Source organism: Schistocerca serialis, chromosome 11, assembly GCF_023864345.2.
Source record: "Schistocerca serialis cubense isolate TAMUIC-IGC-003099 chromosome 11, iqSchSeri2.2, whole genome shotgun sequence".
Taxonomy (NCBI): Eukaryota; Metazoa; Arthropoda; class Insecta; order Orthoptera; family Acrididae; genus Schistocerca; species Schistocerca serialis.
The window spans coordinates 136,033,855-136,061,566 of record NC_064648.1 but is presented as its reverse complement, the minus strand read 5'-3'; the positions used below and the strand labels follow the sequence as shown (position 1 = coordinate 136,061,566).

Here is a 27,712-nt window from a genome sequence, read left to right as displayed (position 1 = left end):
CTCATGACCAACGTGAAGGAGAATGATGCGCTGTACAAGCAGGTAGCTGATCGTTATACCTGGGGACTGTGACTGGACAGAGGTGAGGAAGCTCCCTGTAGAGACTGTTGCCACGTAACGGGGAAGTACCAGAGTGCAGCCGACAACCCATGTAACTGCCACAGCACACAGCCATCTTTTCCACAATTTCAGTGAGCACGATGCCCACTTTCTAGTTCAGCACTTTGACGAGTCTGGGTAGTAGGATGATAAGATCAGTGTCATTGCTGACACCGTTGACAAATACATGCCGCTTCACAGAGGATCACACCACTTCCTGGATTCACAACGCTTCATGCTCATGTCTCTTTAGAAATTTGCTGAACCAATATGTCCTGAAGATATTCTTAGCAAAGGGAGCCACTTATCTCGATGGTGTAGAGTTTCAGCTTGTGATGGAGAAGAGGTCTTTCCATACGAATATCTTGACTCTCTAGTAAACTAAGAGGCATTTCCATAATGAATGCAAAAAACAGGCACTTGGTGAATGAATGGCAGGACGGCATCTCTGATTTATCAGAACATGTAAAATGATGAACACCAATGTACATCTGACCGACAACATCGAGAAGTTCTGTAGCATAGGGATGAGATTTCGTGGGATGCCATGTTAAGAAAGACACAAGCCAGCATCGAATTCTTGACCAACGTTGACATGCTTGTCTTCCTGGAACATGCCAACGTGTGCGCAGGTATGCCAAGGCAAATAACCTGCAAATGATCGAGGGGGAGTACAGATTGTCTGACGATTTCAGTATCATCCTTTACCTGGATGTAAACGGTCTCTACAGGCAAACCATGCAACAACGTCTACCATTTGGAGGGTTCTGATGGATGTCCAAAGGGGAAATCACCAGACTGAGGAAAGAGATCAAATATGTGGCCGCTGATGCTGTTGAGGGATATGTCGTAGAGGTAGAGCTGGACTATCCCACAAGTCTGCATGACAAACACGGTGATTTGCACAGCCTGAAAGACTTTCACGTTCAGGGACTTCAACAGGTGCCTCCTCTAGGGCATTGGCGCTGCACCACAAATGCTTATCAGGAGACCTTTCGATCGAGGTTATATACTGAGGTATATACTGCAATTCCAGCTGGAAGCAGGGGTTTCCTATCACGATCACAAGTGGTTCATCGGGGGGCATAGGTGTGGAAATCTGCTGCACCCAGACTATTTACTGATGTGTCTGGGTGGGTTTATTTGTTAGTAAAAAGATAAAAAGGTGTTCCACTTGACTGGGTGTGTGTGGAATAGTTTGATGAACTGTTCGTCACAGTTCTGACTGCATGTTTGAGATTATGAATGTTTCATTGCACACTGCGTGCGTCCATGTGTGTGTGCGTGTGTGTGTGTGTGTGTGTGTGAGAGAGAGAGAGAGAGAGAGAGAGAGAGAGAGACAGAGTATATATTTCGTGTGGAACATGTACGATATGCATCCGTGTAAAGAAAGTATTTTATATGTTTATGGTGCGTCTGTGTGTGAGTTTGTGTGTGTGTTTGTGTATTGTTTTTGAGCTGCCATTGCTTTTGCTGTTCTAAGTGTGTACACACTAGAAACTTCTCTCTCTCTCTCTCTCTCTCTCTCTCTCTCTGTCTGAGTTACTAATTACTGTTTAATAGACACTGGAAATTAAAAAATTACCTTATTCACAAAAGAATGTGTATATTGTAATGAATCAATTACGAAATAACAAAACTGTTATGTATATAACAAATACGAGAAAAAATGGAAATTAAAAAGCTTTCAGTTGTTTTCACAATACAGTTGTTCTTCTTTTTCATATTTTTTAATTGAAATACCTCCTTTATCAGTTTTATATTGATGGCAGGAGCCAGAGAAAAAAGAAATCCTTTTCGAATACAATATTTTTTAAATTTACATATATACACACATGGCCGACCGATTCTAGACGGGATCGCGATTTATCACCTCCAATTCGTATTTGCGTAAGTAGAGCTTTGCGGATGTGCGCCAGGAATACTGCACGCGTTTACGTGTGTGTGTGTGTGTGTGTGTGTGTGTGTGTGTGTGTGTGTGTGTGCGTGCGTGGGACGTGCGTCACGTCCTCGCTGTGACAGCATGCGGTTAGCGGTCAGCGGGCAGCTAACATCCCGTTTGCGGTCTGAGCCGCTTCCAGTTTCCGCCAGCCCGGCTGTGGGCGTCACAGCAACACAGGGCGAGGGAGGCCAGCGAGCGACACGGGGCGAGTTCACACAGTAGGGGCCCGGCGTACGGACCGACCCAAAATCACTGTAGTGGTGACACGTGACTGCAGTCGACTCTTACCCGTACGTCGATAGGCAGTATAGAAAACGGAAAATAAAATTCAGAATTTCCCTCGTTGTGCAGGAGCAGTGAATTGGAAGGTGCTGCACACTTTTGAATCGGCACCTTCCAATACGTTGAATCCGTCGTCCTTGCCATGGCGGCACTGCTCTTTCTGCCATCTAGACCTAATCTATGCCGGCTGGTGTGGCCGAGCGGTTCTAAGCACTTCAGTCTGGAACCGCGCGACTGCTACGGTCGCAGGTTCGAATCCTGCCTCTGGCATGGATGTGTGTCATGTCCTTAGGTTAGTTAGGTTTAAGTAGTTCTAGGGGACTGATGACCTAGTAAGTCCCATAGTGCTCAGAGCCATTTGAACTATTCTGACCATACATACATACATATTTGTACACAGTATTATGTGAGAGCCCAGTTACCAGGGGCACAGGGTCAAAATCGTAAGCTGCGTCGCTACCTGGGCCACAGCACGCCCTGCCGTACTACTCTGCAGGGCTGTAGTGAAGAACCACGAGAAGAATTATCTCGAATACGAATACCTCAAGACTGCTGCAGCTGTCGGAAGACTTAAGTTTCATTCAGAAAGCAAAGTGTGGCCTTAAATCGAATCTATCTGTACAACATTGGTTTCACTGAATAACTTTTCGCAATTACACTTTTCCTAAGCAGGTGCAGTGTATCATCAACGAAGCGTAGCTGCACCGCAAATGTAATAAAGAAGTCGTCCTTTAAATGTTCTCGCAAGCTATGAGGTAGTAACTCTACAAAATATTGGATACGTATCAGGTAAATTGCCTTTGCTACAGTGAAATGCATGGATGATGGTAACGAAAACAAGATGCAATGACAGGACATGATACGATGTAGGCAGAAACCATTCTTTAATACGGAACCTGCAACTATCAATCTTTGAAATTACCATCCAGCAAACATCCGTAATATTTATAGGAAAAAGATTTAATGTACTCAGAACCTTTACAGTTCACTAAGGTATCGCGTAATTCTCTTCTCAAAGGATCCAAAATGAGGCTCACACGATATTTTAGGGACTTGCACGTTGCTACATACGCCACAAAAAGTTACACAAAAACACAGATCATACTGCGTCCTTTTGCTTTCCATGTATACTACTGCCAAAATCCAAACAGTCATAATGCACAGTGGCCATTCTATGTGTTAAGATTGTGTTGTTTGGGGAAGGAGACCAGACAGCGAGGTCATCGGTCTCATCGGATTAGGGAAGGATGGGGAAGGAAGTCGCCCGTGCCCTAAATCAGAATGGCCGGACACGGGATTGAACCGTCGTCCTCCCGAATGCGAGTTCAGTGTATGTGTTAAGACCACATAGCTGTTATTCTCGGTAGTGGAAAATCACTGGTGGTAGTGTTCATAAATCATAGGCAGAGATTTCAGACTCGATAATGGTTCGAGTTAGGCCACGAGACACGTGCAGAGAGGCTAACGACTGAGATGAATGCTCTCAGAAAGCAGCATCCGGTTTCACGTTAGCCTGGCACAGATTTTCATTGGCCTTGACGCATTCGCCAGATATTCCGCTTGTGACTGTAGTAGCACAGTGCCTTTAGCAAAGTCACTCGCTGACGCAACACGCGCTAACTGGTGGACCTCAACTGCAGGTTTTCGTTATTGACGCGCGTCCTCTATGGCTGCGGCGGCTGGGGCATTGCCGTGTCACACGGACAGTGCTGGCTGGCAGTGGTGAGCACAGGGGGCCGCCAATGGCGTCGAGCCACAAGTGTCAGCTGCGCTATCGTCTGGTCATGGAGTCCTGGGAAATGGTCACGTGAATGTTAAGGTGGGAAGTCGTTGAACAGTTGTGTCGAAATGTATGATTTATGTGGTATGTATACAGGTTAATAAGGAGATTTGAAGTTGACGAACCTCCATGTTGAGCAGAAGTAATTTTATAGGCCTTCAATATGGAGTAGAGATTCTTAGGAAGAGAAGATGCTGATGGAGACTTGAAATGCCACACTGAGACTCTAGACCACTCTCCACCACATATGAAGCTAACATGCTTCAGCTTGTAAAGCAGGATTGGATGTAAAGTTATCTGAATCTGTAAAAGAAGTAGCTAGCAAATACGAGAAAAGAAAGACACAGACGATTTTCTTCGATCTCTAACCATTCCGAACTTAGCCTCTCTGTATCATAGCCCCAAAAGGCTCACAGAAGTAGAGGTTGGTTCAGAATTCTTCCAGAAGGTTAGTATTAGAACTGGAGAGCCAAAGATAGCTACAGTGTGAAGCAGGTAAACTGAGAAACACTCTCCAAGAACTGGCCAGGTGGTGTGTGTCATTTTCTCACCCTCTGTACGTATAATACAGTTTATAAGAGGAGGAAAAAACTCCACTTACCATTCGTTCGAATGCGAGGGGAACCAACAGCTGTGGGGCGTGCGTCGCACCGAGTGAGAGCAGCTGCCCCACGTCCCGCCAGTAGCTGGAGAGGCGTTCCCGGAAAACAGCCGCCTGGGCCTGCAGATCTGCACAAGAGGTGAGACGCCGGACTGGTGAACAAGCCAGTGCATCAGACTTCTGTAGGAAGCACAGCTTTCACTTTCTGCCCCCACAAAGCGTATGCAGGAAGCATTTACCTTTTGAAACTAGATCAATATACAATGTCAGTAATCGTATGAGTTACAGCACGGACACCTTGACCGGACGTTACAAAGCTCATATTCCAACGACAAATTTAAAGAGCACATCAAGCAAAGAGAGAGGAGTACCATCACCTAACGTAGATCCAGTAATAAAAATTAGCCTAATGGTAGACGTATCAAAATACCTGAAGAAGTGGAAATATACAACTATTTCAAAAATCACCCACACGGCTTGCCCAACAATAAGACAGATTTAAGAAATAAGAGACCTCGAGATAAATTCCAGTCAGTTTTACGTGCTAATAATAGAAAGTAACATAAATGAGAATGTATAGTTTGGCTATTTGACTTTGACATACTGACAAGCATAGGACGTAACGATTTGCACAGAATCGTGTCTATGCTGGTTTTATAATATGAGTAGTCTTTACTATGTTTCCCGTGACTTGTATGATATGTATGGAAATGAGGAAGAATTATGTCCACTCATAAACGTTTTTATATTTAGGATGTATTTATTTTAACATAAGTAATATATTTTAATAATTCAGTAAAAAATTGAATAAGCTGTTTTGCAAGTGTAGCTGAAAAAGCCATTCTCGGCCTAAACTTCCTAAGGAGCATGGGAATGTATGACTACATTTGTACTGGTACAGTACCTTACATATTAACAGTACATTTTACAATTACATGATGATACACATAATGTTCTGTAATGTGTGACATGTATCCCATCACATGTTTTTATCTCTTTTTTTGTACTCCTTTTTCTTTTTATTTGTCCACCAGATCAATTCATGTACGAAAGTTGTTGTGAATGCGATTTATACCTTTGTGATGTTAATGTGGTACAAAGAATACACGTGTGAAATTATATATATATATATATATATATATATATATATATATATATGATTATTACTGCCATGTTTTTATGAGCAGCCAAGCTACTGTAAGCCTTTGACGATGGATACCATATGTACTATTACGCACTATCACAATAAAGAAATGTCTTATCTTTTTCTTTACGCCAAATGCTTGTATCGTAAACAGAATGCCAAATTTTGTTAACAAATGTAAACACGATATTAAGATACTCTGGTATAAAACGTTTACTGTGGCATGTACAATCACTGCTAAGGGCAAAGAAGAAACTACTTGTGAATATGTTCCCCACCAACCGCCTCAGATGTCGTATAAACAACATGAACAGTGATTTGAGGAGATTCATGTTAGTGAAGTTAACATCAGTAACAATAAATTTACCTTAAGCCATTGCTATGATCCTTACGCTCATCTAAAGTTGATGTACACTCTGAGTTAGGAGACTCAACATACAGAGACAACAGTGAGATATACACACGTCAGAAGATTTGTAAATTTTGACACCTCCAGTGGCCCGGTGCAAGTGATGTGCTGCTTTTAGCATTTTTTGTAATATAATTGCCTCATGTATGGGAGGATAGTGGCGTTCTATACATGCCATTTGCACTTCACTTTTCGGTTATTGCTGTATACCTGTATAAAGGGCATAGGATCGAAAATGTAGTCGTGAAAACAAATAATGTTACAGTTATTGGCAGACACAACGTCTTTAAGAAAAATACTGCATTATTTTTATGCCTGTGCCAGATTTTTGGCATTTCGTTCTTATGCGAGCCTATTTTCAGTACAAAAAAGACACTGCTACAGATGGAGAATGATGTGTGTACACGATGTTTGTTCTGTTCCTAATGCTATTGGAATTACTCATCGCAAATCGAAAGTCCAAAGAACGTGCATCTTAATGACTTTGTAAAAAAAAAAAACGAGTCATCGGCATGAGGGACTTGAGAGCATCGTACCGACACATTACACTAGCATCTGGCTGTAGGGCAACGACTGCAGAATGTATAGCCACGGGTTGGGAGAAGTTCACCAGCCATCACAGACAGACCAGTGTAACCTGGGTTGAGATCTGTAGCTACCACTGACACCACACCACAAGCAGCATAGTGTAGGGCGTTCTGTGGTGTTCAGCGGCGGGAGTCGCTTCTGCCTGTGGCGGTCAGGTCGACGCTGCTCTGTCCTCAGGTGGCCTCGTGAGACGTCACGGGAAGCAGCGGTCGTCGAGATGCCTACCTCTGCAGCCCACAGAAACAAACAGGAAGACTCGCGATCAAATCATGTGGAAGGCATATGGAAGAGTTCTTAGGAATTTCGAAAATTTCGAAGCCCAATTATTATTCAAACTAGTTCTCCAGATAAACAATCAGTATCTCTTGAAAATATCATTCACATAGTTCTGTATGTTCAAGGACAGACAAGTGCGAGGACATCCGCACAATTACCTAAAGCGCTCTCACACTCAAGTTGCTGACAAGAATATGTGTATAAGAGGAAAAAGTAGATTGAGGAAGTGCTAGATGACGATCAATTTGGTTTTAGGAAAGATAAAGGCATCAGCGAAGGACTTCTCAGTTGGCGATTGATGATTAAAGCGAGACTTAAGGACAATCTAGGCATGTCCGTAGGATTTGTAGTTAGATAAAAATCGTACGATAATTTAAAATGTTGCAGGACTTCCGAAACTCTAAGGAAAATGGGTGTAACCTCTAGGGAAAGAAGGGTTACGTGCAATTTGCACATCAAACTAGAGGATAAAATAGGAAGACCAATAACAAACAGATTAGGTTAGGAAAGGTAAAAGACATACATCTAATCGCCCCTACGATTCAATCTGTACATCGAAGAAGCAATGCCGGAATTAAAAATGGGGTTCAAAAATGGAATTAAAATTCATGTTGAAAGGTTATCAGTGACAGGAATAGCTGATGTCATTGCTGTTCTCAATGGAAGTCAGAGGTAACAGTAGGAGATGTTGAGTAGAATGAACAATCTAATGGGTAGACTCTATGAATTAAGTCTAAACCAAAGAAAGATTAAATTAATGATGTCTAGCAGAAATCAGATCAGTGTTCAACTTGTCAGAATTGTAGACGAGGATCAAGACGAACTGAAAGAATTCTGCTACCTTGAGGACAAAGTAGCCAGCTGAAGTGGCCGTGCGGTTCTAGGCGGTGCATCTGGAACCGCGAGACTGCTACGGTCGCAGGTTAGAATCCTGCCTCGGTCATGGATGTGTCTGATGTCCTTAGGTTAGTTAGGTTTAACTAGTTCTAAGTTTTAGGGGACTAATGACCTCAGAAGTTGAGTCCCATAGTGCTCAGAGCCATTTTAACCAAGGACAAAGTAACTCATAGTGGAAAAATGAAAGAGAACATAAGGAGTAGAGAAGAACATTCAAAGAGGATGTTCACGACCAAACGAAGTCAACTAACATCAACTGTCAGTTTTGTAACAACGAAATCAAACAATCATTGATAAAATTATTTAATAGGATAGATAAAAGAATGGACTCACGAAGCAGCGGCAGAACACACATAGAAACTGTTGTGACTGGCAAGCTTTCGGAGCCAGTGGCTCCTTCTGAAGGTAAAAGGGTTGAAACGGAAGGAAGAAGGGTTAAGGAAAAGGACTGGACAGGTCTAGGAAAAGGGGGAAAAGGGGTAGATTTTGGGAAAGTCACCCAGAACCGCGGTTAAGAGGAGACTTACCGTACAAAATGAGAAGGAATGTTGGGGACCGCATCCAGGGAGCTTAAAGGTGGAAGATAGGGTAATATACAAGACAGAGATTACTGCTAAAACATTGATGTCGAGTTAACAAGAGTGTGTCCTCCTATAATAGCCTTGTAACTGGCAAAACATATTCTATCAAAGGGAGAGCCAGCTGCGAAAAGATACAAGTCATATTCCAGCTACTGCGTAAACACTGTTTAGCCTTCTACATAGGCATGACTACCATCACATTATCACTTAGGATGAATGGGCATAGGCTGAGGGTATATACTGGTAACTCACAATATCGTGTTGCAGAGCATGGTCTACAACGTGACAATCGTGACACCAGCGCCTTTTTCACCACCTGGATTCCTCCCCCAGACACCAGTATCTCAGGACTCTGTAGGTGAGAACGAACTCTTCAACGTGTCCTTGGTTCTCGCCATCCAGCTTTTTATCACTGTAACTACTCTTTGATTCACTCCGTTTCAGTTTCCTGCATCTTTCATTGTCATTCCCATCTATTTTTCAGCGCCCCATCCCACCTCTGTTATGTACAATGTGCTTACCTTCTCACTCTTAATAACTTGTGATCAATGTTTTGGCAGTAATCTCTGTCGTGTGTATCATCTTGTCTTAAGCTCTTAGGTTTTCAAATCTCGTCCGATGCAGTCCTCAACAATTAGTCTTCCCCTCCCATCTCGTACAGTAAGTTTCCCCTGACCCACAGTTCTGGGTGACTTTCCCAAAATCTACCCCTTAAGTTTTGATCACAGTATTCTATGAAAGTGAAACATGAACAGTGGGAAAACAGGGACGAAAGAGAATCGAAGCGTTTGAGATGTGGTGCTAGAGAAGAATGTCGAAAATTAGATGGACTGATAAAAGAAAAAATGATGAGGTTCTCAGCAGAATCGGTGAAGAATGGAACATACCAAACGCTTTGGTAGGAAGATGGGACAGTATTTTGTTCTTGGTCATGCAACCTTATTGTTTCCTCTCGGTTCTTGTACGTATCAGCCGTATTTCTTTGCAACTTACTCCCATTTTTCTCAATATTTCGAACATCTTGCAGAAGTTTACATTTCCGGATGCTTTTTCTAGGTCTATAGGGCCGATGAATGTGGCCATTTTATCTTCCAAGTTTTGCTTCCCTCATCAGTCACAATATCAGACGTACCGCCCTCTCATGCTATTAGCCTTCTGACAGTCAAAATGATCGTCATCTATCATATTCTCTATTATCTTTTCCATTCCTCTGTATATATTAGTGCTGTCGACAAATTCCATACATGGGGTGTTATGCTAGTTGTGCGATAGGCCTGCAAGTATCTGCTCTTATCTTCGTGGTTGTGTCTAATGGTATATCAATAATTCTTGGTTGACACTTTCGCCAATGATTTGCTGATCAATTGCTGTGTTTTTTTCTGTTTCCCAAGGTTTCTTTTCCATTAGCTCCTTATATCTATCTTTGTTTGTCCAACTTCTGTGATGCCCTTTTCATAGATGTCCATTCCTGTTCAAATGAACTGCCTGTGTGATATTCATCAACATAGCATTTACAGCCCAAGAGAAATTCAGAGGCATTTCATGAATGCCCTCCACTTCAGTGTCCCACTGCTTTCCGCATTTATTCTTCCAGACAATTCTCTTAAACTCCTATCCACTCTTCATCGCAATTCAACTGAGATCTGAGCTTATATCTGGCCCTACGGGTGCCACACAATCTACGAACAGGATTTACAAAACGATAGATTTCGACTTCTAGACGTAGATAATCGGAAAATTCTTCCCATAAATACAGAAGTACGAGTATTAACAAGAGCCTCACCAGGACGTTACGTCACATGGAACTTTCCTGTGCCTCCATCCTTTTGGAAGCATACCTCCCGTGGGGAAGCGAGAGTTTTCTATAGCTACCGACGATTGCGAGTTAAAACAAAGAGCGACAGAGGGAGAGAGAAAGGGACTCCCCTCTCTTCCACTCCGCTCCAAGGCCAAACGTCGTGTGCAGTCATGACTGTTTGTACTGAAGCAATAATGTTACGTAATTGCAATACGTAAAGTTTTGATATTTTTATCATTATGTAATTTGTTAAAAGAAAGGCCAACGAACATGTAAAAGTAATGCATCCACAGTTTGAAACAGTTACACTGTTTTACATCTAAGTCAACTTAAAGATGCAGAGCTACAATTTTTTTAGTATGTGTATTCTGATGTAAAGCATAACATGCGGAATTTGTGAAACCCCATACATTAATTTCTGTCATCAGTGATAATACCTGCTACAGTTGCAAAATTGTACATCAGCAGTTGATTTTATCACTGGGATGTGTATCAACAGTTGTGCATGTCCCATCAAGAGAAACGTGTGTTCTTATGTGTCTCCATTGTTGTTGTTGTTATTAGCAGAAGTAGTATAGTTATCACTACCGTGTGCTGCCAGTGTACTTCGCGTGTCGTAATGTTGACTCATTGAGATGACAGGTTATATATAAGAGAGTGCACTAATGCCTTAATTTTATCAGGTGGAATAAACGCATAAAGAAGTAAATAAATGTACACAATGTGCCAAATTCCGCTACTTTTTATAACGCACTTTACACAATTTCTAAGGACATGGGCTCTGTCTTTTCTTGCGACTCTTAGTGTCTGTTCTGCTGGGGTTGGCATCGTGTAGTGGATCCCCGTACGCTCTGTAGCATATGGCATTAAAGGTCTAAAAATTTCGTAAAAGTTACAGTACCTTCCTGCATTGTCACTTTTATCGCAACGACAATGAACGGGAGTCTTAAAACGTCACGTGTCAGAGATCTGTGCTGAAGTTTAGTGAGCGAGCAGTCTGGATCGCATCACATCGCATAGTGATTTTTTAATCCGGACCTGTGCGCTACCTTCGTGCTGAGTACCCTGGGGACGCTCCCAAGACAGCAGCCGTGTTCACAGACCGCGTGGACACGCTCCTGGCTGGAAGACCGAACACTCAGCCGTCCTGCCGCATCCCGACATGTCCGCTAAGCCATCCGGTCTCAGCCTCACAGCAAATGTCTGGCACCAGCGTGTGGACAGCGGCGGTCTCAACGTCGCTGCGATCTGGCGGCTCTACAGGACCTGTTGAGTGACGTCAGCTGAACACGACACAACTGGAGAGACTCGTGGACTCTCTTTGTCGGCCAACTCAGGCCCTTGTCAGGGCTAGAGGCGGTGTGCTCTACTCCTGTGTCACCATGATCTCTCTTTATGTGACACCGAATGAAATCTGTCCTCAACCTTCATGTTTATTGCTTTTAACCTTCCACATAAACATAACTAACTCGACCTTCTTTTGTAAGGAGAAAAACGTAGACTTGCAAGATCTCAACCCTAGATACCAAACACCCGCCCCTCTTAAAATAAATGCCAATACTTAAGATAATACTCGTTTCAGACGTCTTGAATGCAGAGTTTTTAAAGTTCTGTAGGTGCAGGTTGCCTGCCACTGGCTGCGCCCCACTGCAGCTGCCTGATGCACGAGTGCAGAGTACTGTGCAGCGGGGTGACGTCCAGAGCCCTCAGACCCGCTTCATGTCGCAAGTGTGGGAAGACGTGCGTGGAGCCGGTCACGTCTGCCCCATGTGTTTCGAAACTTTGTTCTTCAAGTAGAACACATGTTATTTAACTTGAAAAACGGGTAAGCAATATGAGCAGATAGTATTTCAATGCCATGCGCATATATGGTTAACACTGTTTAGCAATATTTTAGGACATATTCTGCAGCAGTTTTTTGTAAAACACACGCACACACACACACACACACACACACACACACACAGATCTCTGTTACGGGCAGAGGCAAGGTGAAATCTGACAATATTACTTCTTCAAAGCAAGCTTCCTAAACAGTCAGTTCGTCATTTTACGTCTCCGTCGCATTGTGCCAATGAAGTTGTTTGACGAAAATGATCGTGGTGAAAGGGTATCGTCATCATTGTCACCACCATCCTCTCATACAGAATAGTCTAACGTCAATCAACTATTCTTCTCTCCATTTAACGGGTCTTCTCTATGACTGCCGCAACTGAATCGCAAGGTACAAATAGTAGCACAAAGAAACGCTCATAGAGTTTCTTTTGCCTCGTGTAAGAGTTAGTCGAATAGCCACATATAACGACGCTTACCGGTCACAACTGTCGCGAGCTTTAACGTTTAAACGTTGCAATTTGACCGTCGCTGTATACTGCTCCTGGAGGTGCCACACTGTCGCTTGTCGGTTCACCGGCACTATAAACGCGAACCTCTTACTCACCGTACCGTACAGTAGTTCGAGCTCGGACAATGGGCGAACGCAGTGGAGCGTGCCAGAAACAAGTGGTACACGAGCGTTGAAAACCTATGTGTTCAGAAGGTCTTAACTGCGTACAGTCATAATCGTGGTGCAAATCTCCGCGCGACATAGACAGCTGGGGCTCACACCTTACAAGTGTGCGTTTTGTATGTGAGACCAGGTTGGTCATCTTCTCTTGTTAGATGCAATCGGTTGTGATTAGGTAACTGTTTCTTTTCTCCAGTGTGATTATTATTTAGTTCTTATGTTTTTATTTCTGTGCACTTTAATTAGAATAGAATTTTCAAATGTAGTGCAACTCCATCACCATGTGTTGATTAACTTCGACGAGAGTTTTTATAGAAAACCTAAATGAGCACATTACATTTTATTTAACAATAACGAACTTCCAAATAATATACTCACCAGGTTTATTCCTCCACTGAAACTGAACATGACGCCACCACTCACAATTCGCCCTGCTGAACGTGGCTCTTGTGACGAGTCGAACAGCATGCGCTGACTGGGACAGGATATGATGCCTCAGATCGTCCGTTTGCAGCGTTGTCATGCTCCATTCCATGTTGTTCAACCTTTCAAAATAAAATGGAGTCAGCTTATGTGACAGATGATACTCTGAAACTTGACTGTATTTTGTAGAATAGAATAGTGAAAACTAAACTCAACTTGCCCTTCTCCAGCTTTTACGTTTCCCATTGATAGAGGTCGCCAGCACATTAGAGACGAATCGAGGTGTCAGACAGGAATTCTGGCGTAAATTACGGCTGGTATGCGAGTCTGCTAACATATTCTGGCGAACTGATGAATTCTGACGAAATACAAGAATTCACATACAAACATGCAGCCAGAACTCTGATTGGACAAGCACGGCAGACCGCCTTCAAAGGCATGGAGTGGGCGCTCCCCCACAACATGGCTCACCGTCTGCTCCTGGGCGCCATAGTCACGAGCAGCACTTCCACTATAATACCACGTTTTCAAGACGTTGCCATGTCTCTCTTGTGCCATTTGGATGACAAGAAAGACCATACCGCGCTACCTTACTCAGTTGGACTCAATACTTATTGCACCCTGTCTTAGGAATTAGTACCTTCGCATCCTTGATTGTGAGATTACTAGGGACAAAATTTGACAGGACATGCAACCCCTGAGTGGGAGCTGTTGTAGCAATGTCATTAAGAGTCAACATGGCTCCTTAACGCTTTAGCAAAATATGCAACAGCTCAATAACCAAGGCAAATTGCAGCGTTGTCTTTTTGTCTGCATTTGCTCCCCAGTTTTTTGCAGGAATGTAGTGCGGTTGATTTAGAATAGTACCAAACGACTTTCACAGGTCCGCGCAGTGCTGCATAAATGACAGTGACAGGTAGAGGGAGACACCAAGGTAATTAAGGAAGTAGCTGCAGGAAATTTTGGTCCTATCCAGGGGCACATATGACTGCCTGTGTGCCTCTCTATCATGGAGGTAGGACTCTGTGGGCTCAGTTCCACTTGTGCTTTGCAGCAGTCTCTATTTTTAAAAGTATTCTCTCTGTTTGGTGTCAACTTGGAGGCTTGTCTACACAGTCAGTAAGTAGCCAGTTCCACTAGATGAATGTGGTCACTAGGCGACCACTACGAACAACAATAAAAAACTACCTAGTACCTTGGAGTGCGAAGAAATTGGCTAACGGGATACGTGAAACGGAATCTGGATCAGTGGAGTGGGATTGTATTCACCGGCGAGCACAGGTTTCGAACGTCGACTGGGACTCGTCGTACAAGGCTGTGTAGGTGACCAGGCACCGGTGCAGGTCTCTATCCATGGGTTCTGCTGCGGGGCGGGACGGTCGTATTTTGGACTGCTATTATGGTAATATCAACAGTAGCAGGAAACAGTACAATGGGAGTAGGATTCTTTAGGAAGGTAGAGCAGAGAGTGTGTTACAGTGAACAGTTCAGTGATACAGTTATGCTTATCACAATCGACAGCAAACCAACACCATGTAGTTCAGATACTACATGCCGACGTCGGAAGCTTAAGATGAAGAGACAGAAAAAAGTATATGAAGGTATTGAAAGGGTAATACAGGAGGTAAAGGGAGATGAAACTCCATTACTCATGGGAGACTGGAAAGCAGTTGTAAGGGAAAACGTGGAAGAAATGGTTACTGGAGAATATGGGGTTGGGGTAGGGAATGAGAGAAAAGAAAGACTCAGTCCTGCAATAAATTTCGAATAGTAATAGCGAATACTCTTAATCGCAAGAGGAGGATGTATAATTGAAAAAGGCTGGGTGATATGGGGAACTACAGGTAGATTGCATCATGGTCCGACAGAGATTCCGAAAAGATATAGTGGATTGTAAGGCATACGCAGGAGCAGATATAGACTCATATCACAATGTACACTCCTGGAAATGGAAAAAAGAGCACATTGACACCGGTGTGTCAGACCCACCATACTTGCTCCGGACACTGCGAGAGGGCTGTACAAGCAATGATCACACGCACGGCACAGTGGACACACCAGGAACCGCGGTGTTGGCCGTCGAATGGCGCTAGCTGCGCAGCATTTGTGCACCGCCGCCGTCAGTGTCAGCCAGTTTGCCGTGGCATACGGAGCTCCATCGCAGTCTTTAACACTGGTAGCATGCCACGACAGCGTGGACGTGAACCGTATGTGCAGTTGACGGACTTTGAGCGAGGGCGTATAGTGGGCATGCGGGAGGCCGGGTGGACGTACCGCCGAATTGCTCAACACGTGGCGCGTGAGGTCTCCACAGTACATCGATGTTGTCGGCAGTGGTCTGCGGAAGGTGCACGTGCCCGTCGACCTGGGACCGGATCGCAGCGACGCACGGATGCACGCCAAGACCGTAGGATCCTACGCAGTGCCGTAGGGGACCGCACCGCCACTTCCCAGCAAATTAGGGACACTGTTGCTCCTGGGGTATCGGCGAGGACCATTCGCAACCGTCTCCATGAAGCTGGGCTACGGTCCCGCACACCGTTAGGCCGTCTTCCGCTCACGCCCCAACATCGTGCAGCCCGCCTCCAGTGGTGTCACGACAAGCGTGAATGGAGGGACGAATGGAGACGTGTCGTCTTCAGCGATGAGAGTCGCTTCTGCCTTGGTGCCAATGATGGTCGTATGCGTGTTTGGCGCCGTGCAGGTGAGCGCCACAATCAGGACTGCATACGACCGAGGCACACAGGGCCAACACCCGGCATCATGGTGTGGGGAGCGATCTCCTACACTGGCCGTACACCACTGGTGATCGTCGAGGGGACACTGAATAGTGCATGGTACATCCAAATCGTCATCGAACCCATCGTTCTACCATTCCTAGACCGGCAAGGGAACTTGCTGTTCCAACAGGACAATGCACGTCCGCATGTATCCCGTGCCACCCAACGTGCTCTAGAAGGTGTAAGTCAACTACCCCAGCCAGCAAGATCTCCGGATCTGTCTCCCATTGAGCATGTTTGGGACTGGATGAAGCGTCGTCTCACGCGGTCTGCACGTCCAGCACGAACGCTGGTCCAACTGAGGCGCCAGGTGGAAATGGCATGGCAAGCCGTTCCACAGGACTACATCCAGCATCTCTACGATCGTCTCCATGGGAGAATAGCAGCCTACATTGCTGCGAAAGTTGGATATACACTGTACTAGTGCCGACATTGTGCATGCTCTGTTGCCTGTGTCTATGTGCCTGTGGTTCTGTCAGTGTGATCATGTGATGTATCTGACCCCAGGAATGTGTCAATAAAGTTTCCCCTTCCTGGGACAATGAATTCACGGTGTTCTTATTTCAATTTCCAGGAGTGTAGTAATGATAAACAGTACGTTGAAGTTTAAAAGATAAGTCAAAAAGAATCGATACGCAAATATGTCAGTTACAGAAGTACTAAGGAATGACGAGATACTCTTGAAGATCTGCAAGGCTATGGATACAGCAACAAGGAATATCGCAGTAGGCAGTCCACTTGAAGAGAAATGGATATCTCTGAAAAGGACAATAATAAAAGTTGGAAAGGAAAACATAGGTACAAAGAAAGTAACTGCGAAGAAACCATGGGAAATAAAAAAATAACTGAAGTATTTCTTTTATTACCCATGATGAAAGAAGGAAGTTCAAAAATGTTCAGGGAAATTCAGGAATACAGAAATGCAAGTCCTGAGGGACGAAACAGACAGGATGTGTAGGAAAGCTAAGACGAAATGGCTGCCTGAAAAATGTGAAGAAATCGAAAAAGAAATGATTGTTGGAAGGACTGAGTCAGCGCATAAGAAAGTCAAAGCAACCTTGAGTGAAATTGTTAGCAAAGGGTGCTAACATGAAGAGTGCAGTGGGAATTTCACCGTCAAAAAAGGAGGAGGAAGTGGATACATGGAAAGAGTACATTGAAGGCCTCCATTAGGAGAGAAGATTTGCCTGATGTGATAGAAGAAGAAAGAAGAGTCGATTTAGAAGAGATAGGAGATCCAGTAATAGAATCAGAATTTAAAAGAGCTTTGGAGGACAAGATCAAATAAGGCAGAAGGGATAGGTAACTTTCCATCAGGATGTCTAAAATCATTGTGGGGAACTGGCGACAAAGCGACTATTCACGTTGGTGTGTAAACTGTATGAGTCCGCCGACATACCATCTAGCTTTCGGAAAAATATCATCCACACAGTTCCTAAGACTGCAAGAGCTGACAAGTGCGACAATTATCGAACAGTCTGCTTAACAGCTCAGGCATCCAAATTTCTGACAAGAATAATATATTGGAGAATGGGAAAGAAAATTGAGGATGAGTTAGATGACTATCAATTTGGCCTTAGGAAAGGTAAATGCAACAGAGAGGCAATTCCGACGTTGCTGTCGCTGATAGAAGCAAGACTGAAGAACGATAAAGTTACGTTTATAGGATTTGTCGACCTGGAAAAGGCGTTGAGCAATGTAAAATGGCGCAACGTGTTAGAACTTCTGAGACAAACGGGGTTAAGCTGTAGGGAGAGACAGGTAATACACAATATGTACAAAAGCCAAGAGGGAAACAATAAGAGTGGATGACCAAGAATGAAGTGCTCGGATTAAAAAGGATGTGGGCAGGGATGTAGCGTCTCGCCCGTATTTCCAGTATGTACATCGATGAAGCAATGATGGAAATACAAGAAAGGTTCAGGAGTGGGATTAAAATTCAAGGTGAAAGGGTATGAATGATACGATTCGCTGATGACATTGCTATTCTGAAAGTGAAAGTGAAGAAGAATTACATGATGGTCTGAATGGAATGGACAGTCGAATGAGTACAAAATATGGGTTGAGAATAAATCGAAGAAAGACGAAAGGAATTGGAAGTAGGAGAAATGAGAACAGAGATAAACATAACATCAGGATTAATTGTCACGAAGTATATCAAATTAAGGAATTCTACTACCTAGGCAGTAAAATAACCGATGACAGATGGAGCTAGGAGGATATCGAAAGCAGATTTGCACCGGCGAAAAAGGCATTCCTGACTAAGAGAAGTCTATTAGTATGAAACATAGGCCTTAATTTGAGGAATAATTGTCTGAGAATGTACATTTGGAGCAGAGCCTTGAATGGTAGTGAAACATGGACTGTGGGACAACTGGAACAGGAGAGAATCAAAGCATTTGAGATGATGTACTACAGACGAATGCTGAAAATTAGGTCAACTTACATAGTAAGGAATGAGGAGGTTCTGCGCAGAATGGAAGAGGAAAGGAATATGTGGAAGGGACACGATGATAGGATATCTGCTAAGACATCAGGGAATGACTTCCATGGTACGAAATTGGAGAATACATCCAGCAAATAATTGAGGACGTAGGTCGCAAGTACTGCTCTGAGGTGAAGAGGCTGGCATAGGAGAGGACTTTGTAGTGGGCCACATCAAACGAATGAGAAGACAGATGACTCAAAAAAAAAAAAAAAAAAAAAAAAAGAATGGAAAGGTCTCTAACGTTTCGTCTCCAAATGCTGGAGACATCTTCAGAGGCTGAAAAGGCAGCAGTTTGAAACTTCTATAAACTCTACAAGCTGAACTGTTTGTTCGGTCCCTGCCACAGTCGGCCTGTGATGTCATCAGACGGATGCTTAAGAGCGCAGAGTCACGAGTGCGTGTGTTGTCGAGCTTCTGCTGGGGAACACTTGGCGCTGGTTTCTGTATTCAGCACTGAGGCCAGCAACTAGTCTAATTTCTCTCATTCTTCTTTCCGTTAAAGTGGCTTTCGTGCTTTGGAATTTGAATGCTCTCTCTGTAAATTCAAGCACAGTAATATTGGTTCTGTATTGCCGATTTATTGCTGTTTCGCAGATGACAACTGCTCTTCTGTTCCTTAAGCCAGAAATGAGTACTTCTGTTTGTAATACACATGTGTGCTTGACTGTGTGTGCAAGACAATTTATAGATTCCTCCTGTGGTAAGTGCTGGCCGTACATTCTTTACAGTGTTCAAAATATTCACGATCCTTCGTAATTGGTATAAACACTGCATCAATACTATGTATTCCTCGTACTCTGATCATGTGAACCATGACTGCTTTTACGAATGGGAGTAAACCTTTGTTTCTTCTTCACGAGAAGCTCCATACCTTTATGGACTTATTGCCCTATTTATCTCTTTCTCATATTAATGATTTCTTCTGAATGTAGTGTTTGAATGGTCGGAGCGTTCCTCCAACTACTCTGGCGACACATTATTTAAGCCAAGCCCACCAATGTTCTCATTACTGCTCTTTTCATTTTGGGACAATGACTGGAATTTTTGTGAATGTATCCACATGTGTGAATGAGGTTTTTGCAAACCTTCTGTGCCTAACATCTGTGGATTTTCTAAGTAGCCCTACATTTTAAAATATTTCAACTTCTTTCTCTTTTTCTATACTGGATTTTATATTGTAACTAATATCATTCGGAAAGTTTAGAAATTCTGTGTTCTTTTTGTCCATGAGGCAATATAACGAAGTATGAGTGTCATAAATATAACAAAACCAACGATAGTGATTTTTCTTGCTGGGCTGATGAGCTGTTCCTTCCAGTTTTACATATAAAACTCCATTGTAACTGTGCTGAGTGTGTTTCCTGTAATGTTGTAATGAATACAGTTTCAGAAAACTGGATGATTCATTCCAGAGCGCCACGAACTGAGCGAAGTCAGTAACGCTTTGGTCCGCCTCAGTTATTCGGCTTCACATCTACTGGCACATCTGTTGAATGTCCTCCTGAGGGACATCGTTCGAAATCATGTCCATCTGGCAGGTTAAGTCATGAAAACCCCGAGATGGTTCGAGTGCCCTGCCCGGTATGCCCCAAACGTTGTCAGTTGGGGAGAGATTTGGCGCCCTTCCTAGTCAAGGTATGTTTGGCGAGCAATAGAAACTATCGCCGGCCGAAGTGGCCGTGCGGTTAAAGGCGCTGCAGTCTGGAACCGCAAGACCGCTACAGTCGCAGGTTCGAATCCTGCCTCGGGCATGGATGTTTGTGATGTTCTTAGGTTAGTTAGGTTTAACTAGTTCTAAGTTCTAGGGGACTAATGACCTCAGCAGTTGAGTCCCATAGTGCTCAGAGCCATTTGAACCATTTAGAAACTATCGCTCTGAGTGTGGGCGGGCATTACCTTGCTGATATGTAAGGCCAGTATGGCTTCCCATGACGGGCAACAAAACTGGACGTGGACATATCGCTCTGCTGTGTGGGTGACTACTAAAGCGGTCCTGCTATGAAAGTGAACGGCACCCCAGACCATCACTCCCGCTTGTTGGGACATGGTGGGCGACAGTCACGTTGATACCCCCCAGTCTCCTAGGCATCTCCAGACACATCGTTGCTGGACATTGGGGCTCAATTAGAAGTGAAGCTCATCATAGAAGACTGTTACAGTCAATGAGATTCACGGCCGAAGTAGAGTCTAGAGATGCCCCAGATGGTCGTAGGATACCAATCTTATTGTCGTCCGCTATATGGTCTGACCACCTGGATTGACGCTCAGGGGTGTCATTTGTCTTCACAGCAAGACCTCTTTGGTTGTCATCTGTGGCACCCTTACAGCACACCAGTTCGCCTATGGTGTTCTACACCCTATTTTGCTGCCCTTCTAGGTTAGCCATCATTGGCTAATTTTTTTCCAAGATAACGCCCACTCACACATAGAGAGAGTTTCTACTATTTGTCTTTGCACTTGCCAAACCCTACCTTGGCCAATAAGTTTGCCAGACCTCTTCCCAATTGAGAATAATTGGAGCAAATAGGCAGGGACCTCCAACCAGGTCGAGATTCTGAGGATCTAACGCACCATTTGGACAAAATATGGCATGATGTTCCTCAGGTGGACATCCAACAACTCTGTCCATCAATGCGAAGCTGAAAAATTGTTGAAGTCAGGATGCATTGCTTACATAAGGACGCATTATTGACTTGCTTAATCTGTGAAGCTTCTCTCTCGAATAAGTCATCCTCTTGTTTGTCTGTTCATGTACAGAACATCTATTAGTTTCTGGACCTTTCAGATAGTTCCTTTTTTTGCCTAAGAGTGTAATTTCTATATGTGACATCGTGCTCCCTCTACGATTTTTACCCTCCTCGCTCCCCTCCAATACTAAACTGGTGATCCCTTGATGCCTCAGAATATGTCCTGCCAACCGATCCCTTCTTCTAGTAAGCAGTGATAGAACTTTTAAATAGACTAGTATGTGATGGGCTCAGCATGAAGGAGTCTATTTTTTGCATAAATGAACTAAACCGTTTATATGTCGTTTTTTGCTACAGAGGACTGTAGAAGGCTTGCACAGTGCTTGGCAGCCATGCTTGTTGAACAGTCCATAGCGCTAACAACTGGTCTTAATGGAATGATGGGTTTGTGAATTTTTGGTACACCACACAATCTTGGTGGGACCAGATCTGATTTAAAAAGACATTTATAGTCTGTGGGAGAAATCGAGGAGGCTTTCACTAGCTGATGCATTTCCCAAAGTATTGCTGTTGGAGTATTGCTTTTGAACTCCCTGTACCTTCCTGGTTGTTATACAACGCCAGTTATACTGCAGTAGGTTCGTTATTTCATTAGCATTGTAGCGTTGCCCTTATCTGCTGGAAGCTCTAGAATACATAAAAATTGAAATCTCGGACAGGTTTCTTTTCACGTTTCGTTGAGGTACTGATGTCTCAGTGCTTATTGCCTCTGGTAGTGTCTCTGGTGGTGCCTCCAGATTTAGGGGACGAAGTCTTTGGCACAGAAATACGCTATGGAACGTGGCCTAATCCCATTAATCAAAATTGACCAGTAGGTTGTATATTAATTATTTATCAGTGCAAGTACATGTGTTAGTGTTTGTAGGAATCACGAAAGAAATGAGGAGTGTAGAAATGGGAGAAATCCTTAGAGAAGGGGTGGCCAAGACATTGGCTCACGGGCGATGCCCGGGCACAAGTGCACTTGGCTCATTATATACATCTCCCCAATTAACGTTTCTTAAGTTTTCTCTGAAGTGCTCAATAAACACTGGGTTGAGCAACCGTACAGTTTTATTTCATGGTTTCTGAACTGTACACCTTGCTGTGTTTTCTAATTTAATCAATTGTACATCATGGGCTGATAATCCATTTATCAATGGGAGAGCATATGTTAGTTTTACACCCTCTTGCTGTACAAATACATAATCTATTAAAGCGCTACTGTCTTGAGCTATATGTGTAGGGAAACTGATAGCTGATTCTATATGTAATTAATAACACTTACACTTTTCCCATCTGAACTGGTTAGAAAGTTTACATAGAAATCATCACAGATTAATAACTTCCTGTTTTTGGCTGATTGACAGCGTAAACTTTTTTATGAGTAGCTCCCAATCTCCTAATGGGGACCTGTACACTGTTGCTACCATCAACACTACATTATCTAGCTGTAGTTTATATGCACAAACTTCAAAGTGCTGATCAATGCAGAATTTGCTTACTTCTCCAGTTTTGTATTTATATCCTTGTTTTTGTAAACGGCAACCACTCCTTTGTCCATGCTATATCTGGAAGTGTAAGAGGCTAAATTATACTAATTTATACTGACACTATCCATCACCACAGTTACATGGTGTTCAGACAAAGTATATCAATCTCATTGTTAGTTGTGAGGTCATCTACACATACTAACAGATCATCTACTTTATTTTTTATTCCCCTGATATTCTGATGAGGTAAGTTGATACTACCCTTAGCTCATCCCTATTTACTGTACATGGAGCTTCTTTTATTCTATTTTTCTTGAGTGTTATCTGTTTGGACTTTGACCTTAACATAAGAAACCTGTCTACCTGGTGCCATTAACCACAGGGGTCACCCTCGTGTGACTGAGGCTCCCCCAGTACCTGCTAATAGAGAAGCTGACTTATCTTTCCCCTTCCTATTTAGGTGCAGGCCATGCGTAGTGTGTCCTCACCTACCAGTAGTGTCAACAGGAACATCGCGTATGTGAGGTTTTGGCGGTATCTGGAACTTCCCGTTCCTCCACTACTTCTGATAGCAAGCCAGAGTGTTAACACGCCCTACAGCAGTGTTTACGCAGGACCGAACATGGCGCTGAAAGACCTCCACAGACACCACATTTGTGCGGCCAGTTCACGTTCCTATTTCATCCAAGTCTCTCGCAATAGTACACCTTGGATTCATACCGCAGGCTGTTTCCTGCTGCCCCAACTGTAATTACCTGATCTCCCTAGCATTTGTTTTCAAAAAACTTGTGACCTGGTACGCTGCACCTAATTCCTCCTGAAGCTCCTGGCCCTGACTGTTAACTAGAAGCAATAATTTTCTTTTCCTATTCTGATTTGGTCCCTACGTGTCTTTTTTTCTTGAAGCTAATATTCTGCTTCAAAATACATTCAACTACATCTGGATGAGGCCCTTCCTCCACTACTTCTGATAGCAAGGCAAACTGATTTACTAACTGAATTTCGAAGTTTTTTCAACAGTTTCCCTTTTTGCTTCTACCTTTCCCCAGCGCCCCGTCCCTGTTTCTTCCCTTGGCCTACATAATTCCAAGTCCGCGTTTTCTAATTCAGCCTTAAGGGCACAAATTCTTGCCTCATGTTCAGTTACTCTTCTGTCCTTTCTACATAACATACGTTGCCATGGAGGAGCGTCTTTATCTACCCAGTTTCCTCGCCGCTACATTCGCCCCAATAAACCATAACCTACACAGTCTTTACACCCCCGCCTTCAGATTTCTACAGCAAACATCACATTTGCTAGACATGTTTTGACAGAAAAATTTACACAAATGAAGAGCATAACTTGGCACAAGAGCACTGATGTTACGTAATCTGTTTAATACGCAATGAAGCGCTAATGTAAACAAACTTTTCAAAATCTCAAAAACTTTATAAAGCTACGCTTGTAATTCTTTCTGGACCACAACGTATTCTTCAAACTCCGTATTTCCTTTAACACCAGTGATCTTAGGGAACTCGACTGTCTTTGTCAGTATGTGTCCGTTCCAGAAACGCAATTTTCTTTTTAAATGCATCACATGAAGAAAAAGTTAGCTTGCAGTGCATTACTGTGGGCAGTGTGCAGTCAAGTCCAGTTAAAATGTGAAATCTGCTCTAGATTGTACATGTTTTAATTTTCGTTCCTGCATTCCTTTTTCTGTCAAAAAATTAAACGCTTGCTCCAGGTATGTCTCTCGACATAACCTACAAAGTTTGCAGTACGATATGAAGTCTCCATAGGAATCGTTTAGTTTCACTGAAAACCGTTGCAGCTGAAAACGGAAGATGCGTGTGACTTCAGCAATTATACTATGCTTTCTTCCAATTTCGCCATGTGCCAAAGGACTGCAAATTTAGCACAAAGTGCTTTTTGATGTACAAAACAGGGAATCTCGTTTGTCGACATTCGTGATTTTATCCTGTTTCACTGTCAATCAAATCTTTAAACTCTTTCTGCATATTCCAGAATCCGAATCAAGAACAGTTCTCCAGATGAGTAACCTAGAGGCAGATATCGTCCGATTTGTGAGGCAACTTCAATCACTTGATAACAGCAAGTCTTCCGGTCCGTACTGTATACCAATTACGTTTCCTTCAGAGTATGCTGATGCAACAGCTCCATACATAACAACCTTATACAACAGTCCGCTGGGCGAAAGATCCGTATGAAAAGATTGGAAAGCTGCACAGGTTACACCAATATTCAAGAACGGTGGAAGGAGTAATCCAATAAATTACAGGTCCATATTATTAACGTCGATATCCAGTAGGATTTAGGAACATATATTGCGTGTGAGGACTATTTATTACCTCGAAGAAAACGGTCTATTGACACACAGCAAAGACGGATTCAGAAAACATCATTCTTGTGAAGCGCGAAGTGTTGAGTGCTATCGACAAGCATTTCGAAAAGGCCTTTGACACTGTACCACACAAGCGGCTTCTACTGAAATTGGGTGCTTATGGAATATCACCTAAGTTAGCTAACTGGGTTCGTGATATCCTGTCAGAGAGGTCACAGTTCCTTATAACTGACAGTCATCGAGTGAAACAGAAGTGATTTCTGGCGTTGCCCAACGTAGTGTTATAAACCCACAGCTGTTCCTTATCTATATAAATGATTTCGTAACAATCTGAGATCCAAAAATGCAAAACGATTTAGAAAATATATCTGTATATTTTGGAAAGTGGCAATTGATCATAGATAATGAAGACCTCCATGTGAGTGCTAAAAGGTATCTGTTAAACTTCGGTTACACGATAAGTCACTAAATCTAAAGCCCGCAGATTGAACTAAAACCCTAGGAATTATAATTACGAGCCACTTAAATTGGGAAGAACACGTAATATTGAGGGGGAGGCTACCCAAAGACTGCGAATCATTAGCAGAATATTTAGAAAATGTAACAGATCTACTAAAGAGACTGGCTGCGCTACGCTTGTATGCCCTCTTTTGGAGTACCGCTGCACAGTGTGGGATCCTCGCCAGATAGGGTTAACGGAGTACATTGAGAAAGTTCAAAGAAGAGCTGCACGTTCTGTATTACCCCGAAATAGGGGAAACAGTGTTACTGACATAATACAGAATTTGGGGTGGACATCAAAAAGCGTTTTTCATTGCGGCAGAATCATCTCACGAAATTTCAGTCACCAACTTTCTCCTTCGAATGCGAAAATATTTTGCTAACGCATACATACTTAGGGAGAAACGGTCGTCGTAATAAAATAAGGGAAACGGAAGCTGTCAGGGAAAGGTATAGGAATTCGTTTTTCCTCGCACTGTTCGATATTGGAATAATTGAGAATTGTTGTGAAGGTCATTCGATGAACCCTCCGCCAGGCACTTAAGTGTGATCTGCAGCGCATCCGTGTACATGTACATCTAATGTCGTTTCACAGTAGATATGCACTACCTGTAACGTATATGAATTGGGAAACCTCTTCGCTCTCTTCTGTCACTGCCACTCATTTTAAAGAATCGCGACGGTAGACCGCTCGACTGCCTCCTTCGTGCAAACAGCCACTGGCCCAGTGAACCTCCACCGTACCGAGGTCACACAGCGAAGGGGAAACAGCGCTGACAGCGCGAGTCTGCCGAACTCGAGAGACTTGTGCCGGCCGTCATTATGAGCCCCTACCCAGCTGCGGCGAAGTCATCAGTCAACTCCTAAGACGTTACCAGTGGCCACAGGTTGGATGTAAGATGTAATACTTCACGTATGTTCGTTTCATATATTCCAGGAAAAAGATGTCCATTTTTAAAAGTGACAAACAGCAAGCGTGTAAAACACAATGCGTCAGAATAACACATATTAAAAGCATAATATTACCAAGGAATACAGCAGTATCAAGAGCCATCAACTCGAGATAATTACAGAGAACACTGCAATATTTTGAGAAATGTCATTAGACCAGCTGATAGTATCAGCTGTGTGAGTAGTATGTACATATCTGAGAATAACATCAAATTACTCTGGTATATAACGAGGACAATGCCAGGCGAGCAGCGGAAATCTTCGGTTATCTGTTTACTGAATGTCGTAGTGTGAAGACGTTACTAACGTTTACGGGATTTGCAAAAGTTTAAATAATAAATAATAAAGTCATGTACGTCGAAGGCTTTTGACAATGTTGACTGGAATACTCTCTTTCAAATTCTAAAGGTGGCAGGGGTAAAATACAGGGAGCGAAAAGCTATTTAGAATTTGTACAGAAACCAGATGGCAGTTATAAGAGTCGAGGGACATGAAAGGGAAGCAATGGTTGGGAAGGGAGTAAGACAGGGTTGTAGCCTCTCCCCGATGTTGTTCAATCTGTATATTGAGCAAGCAGTAAAGGAAACAAAAGAAAAATTCGGAGTAGGTATTAAAATTCATGGAGAAGAAATAAAAACTTTGAGGTTCGCCGATGACATTGTAATTCTGTCAGAGACAGCAAAGGACTTGGAAGAGCAGTTGAATGGAATGGACAGTGTCTTGAAAGGAGGATATAAGATGAACATCAACAAAAGCAAAACAAGGATAATGGAATGTAGTCTAATTAAGTCGGGTGATGCTGAGGGAATTAGATTAGGAAATGAGGCACTTAAAGTAGTAAAGGAGTTTTGCTATTTGGGGAGCAAAATAACTGATGATGGTCGAAGTAGAGAGGATATAAAATGTAGGCTGGCAATGGCAAGGAAAGTGTTTCTGAAGAAGAGAAATTTGTTAACATCCAGTATTGATTTAAGTGTCAGGAAGTCATTTCTGAAAGTATTCGTATGGAGTGTAGCCATGTATGGAAGTGAAACATGGACGATAAATAGTTTGGACAAGAAGAGAATAGAAGCTTTCGAAATGTGGTGCTACAGAAGAATGCTGA

The 27,712-nt window shown here is 43.2% G+C and overlaps 1 protein-coding gene across 1 annotated transcript in view; it reads right to left on the bottom strand.

Annotated features, from left to right (window-relative positions):
- The window catches only part of LOC126426533 (uncharacterized), a 71,973-nt gene that overhangs the window by 29,478 nt on the left and 14,783 nt on the right, over positions 1 to 27,712 (bottom strand). The window contains exons 6-7 of the mRNA XM_050088436.1: positions 13,282 to 13,448; positions 4,705 to 4,832 (exon numbers count right to left, since the gene is read on the bottom strand). Of these exons, the coding sequence (XP_049944393.1) occupies positions 4,705 to 4,832; positions 13,282 to 13,448 (295 nt within the window). The remainder of the gene's footprint in view (positions 1 to 4,704; positions 4,833 to 13,281; positions 13,449 to 27,712) is intronic.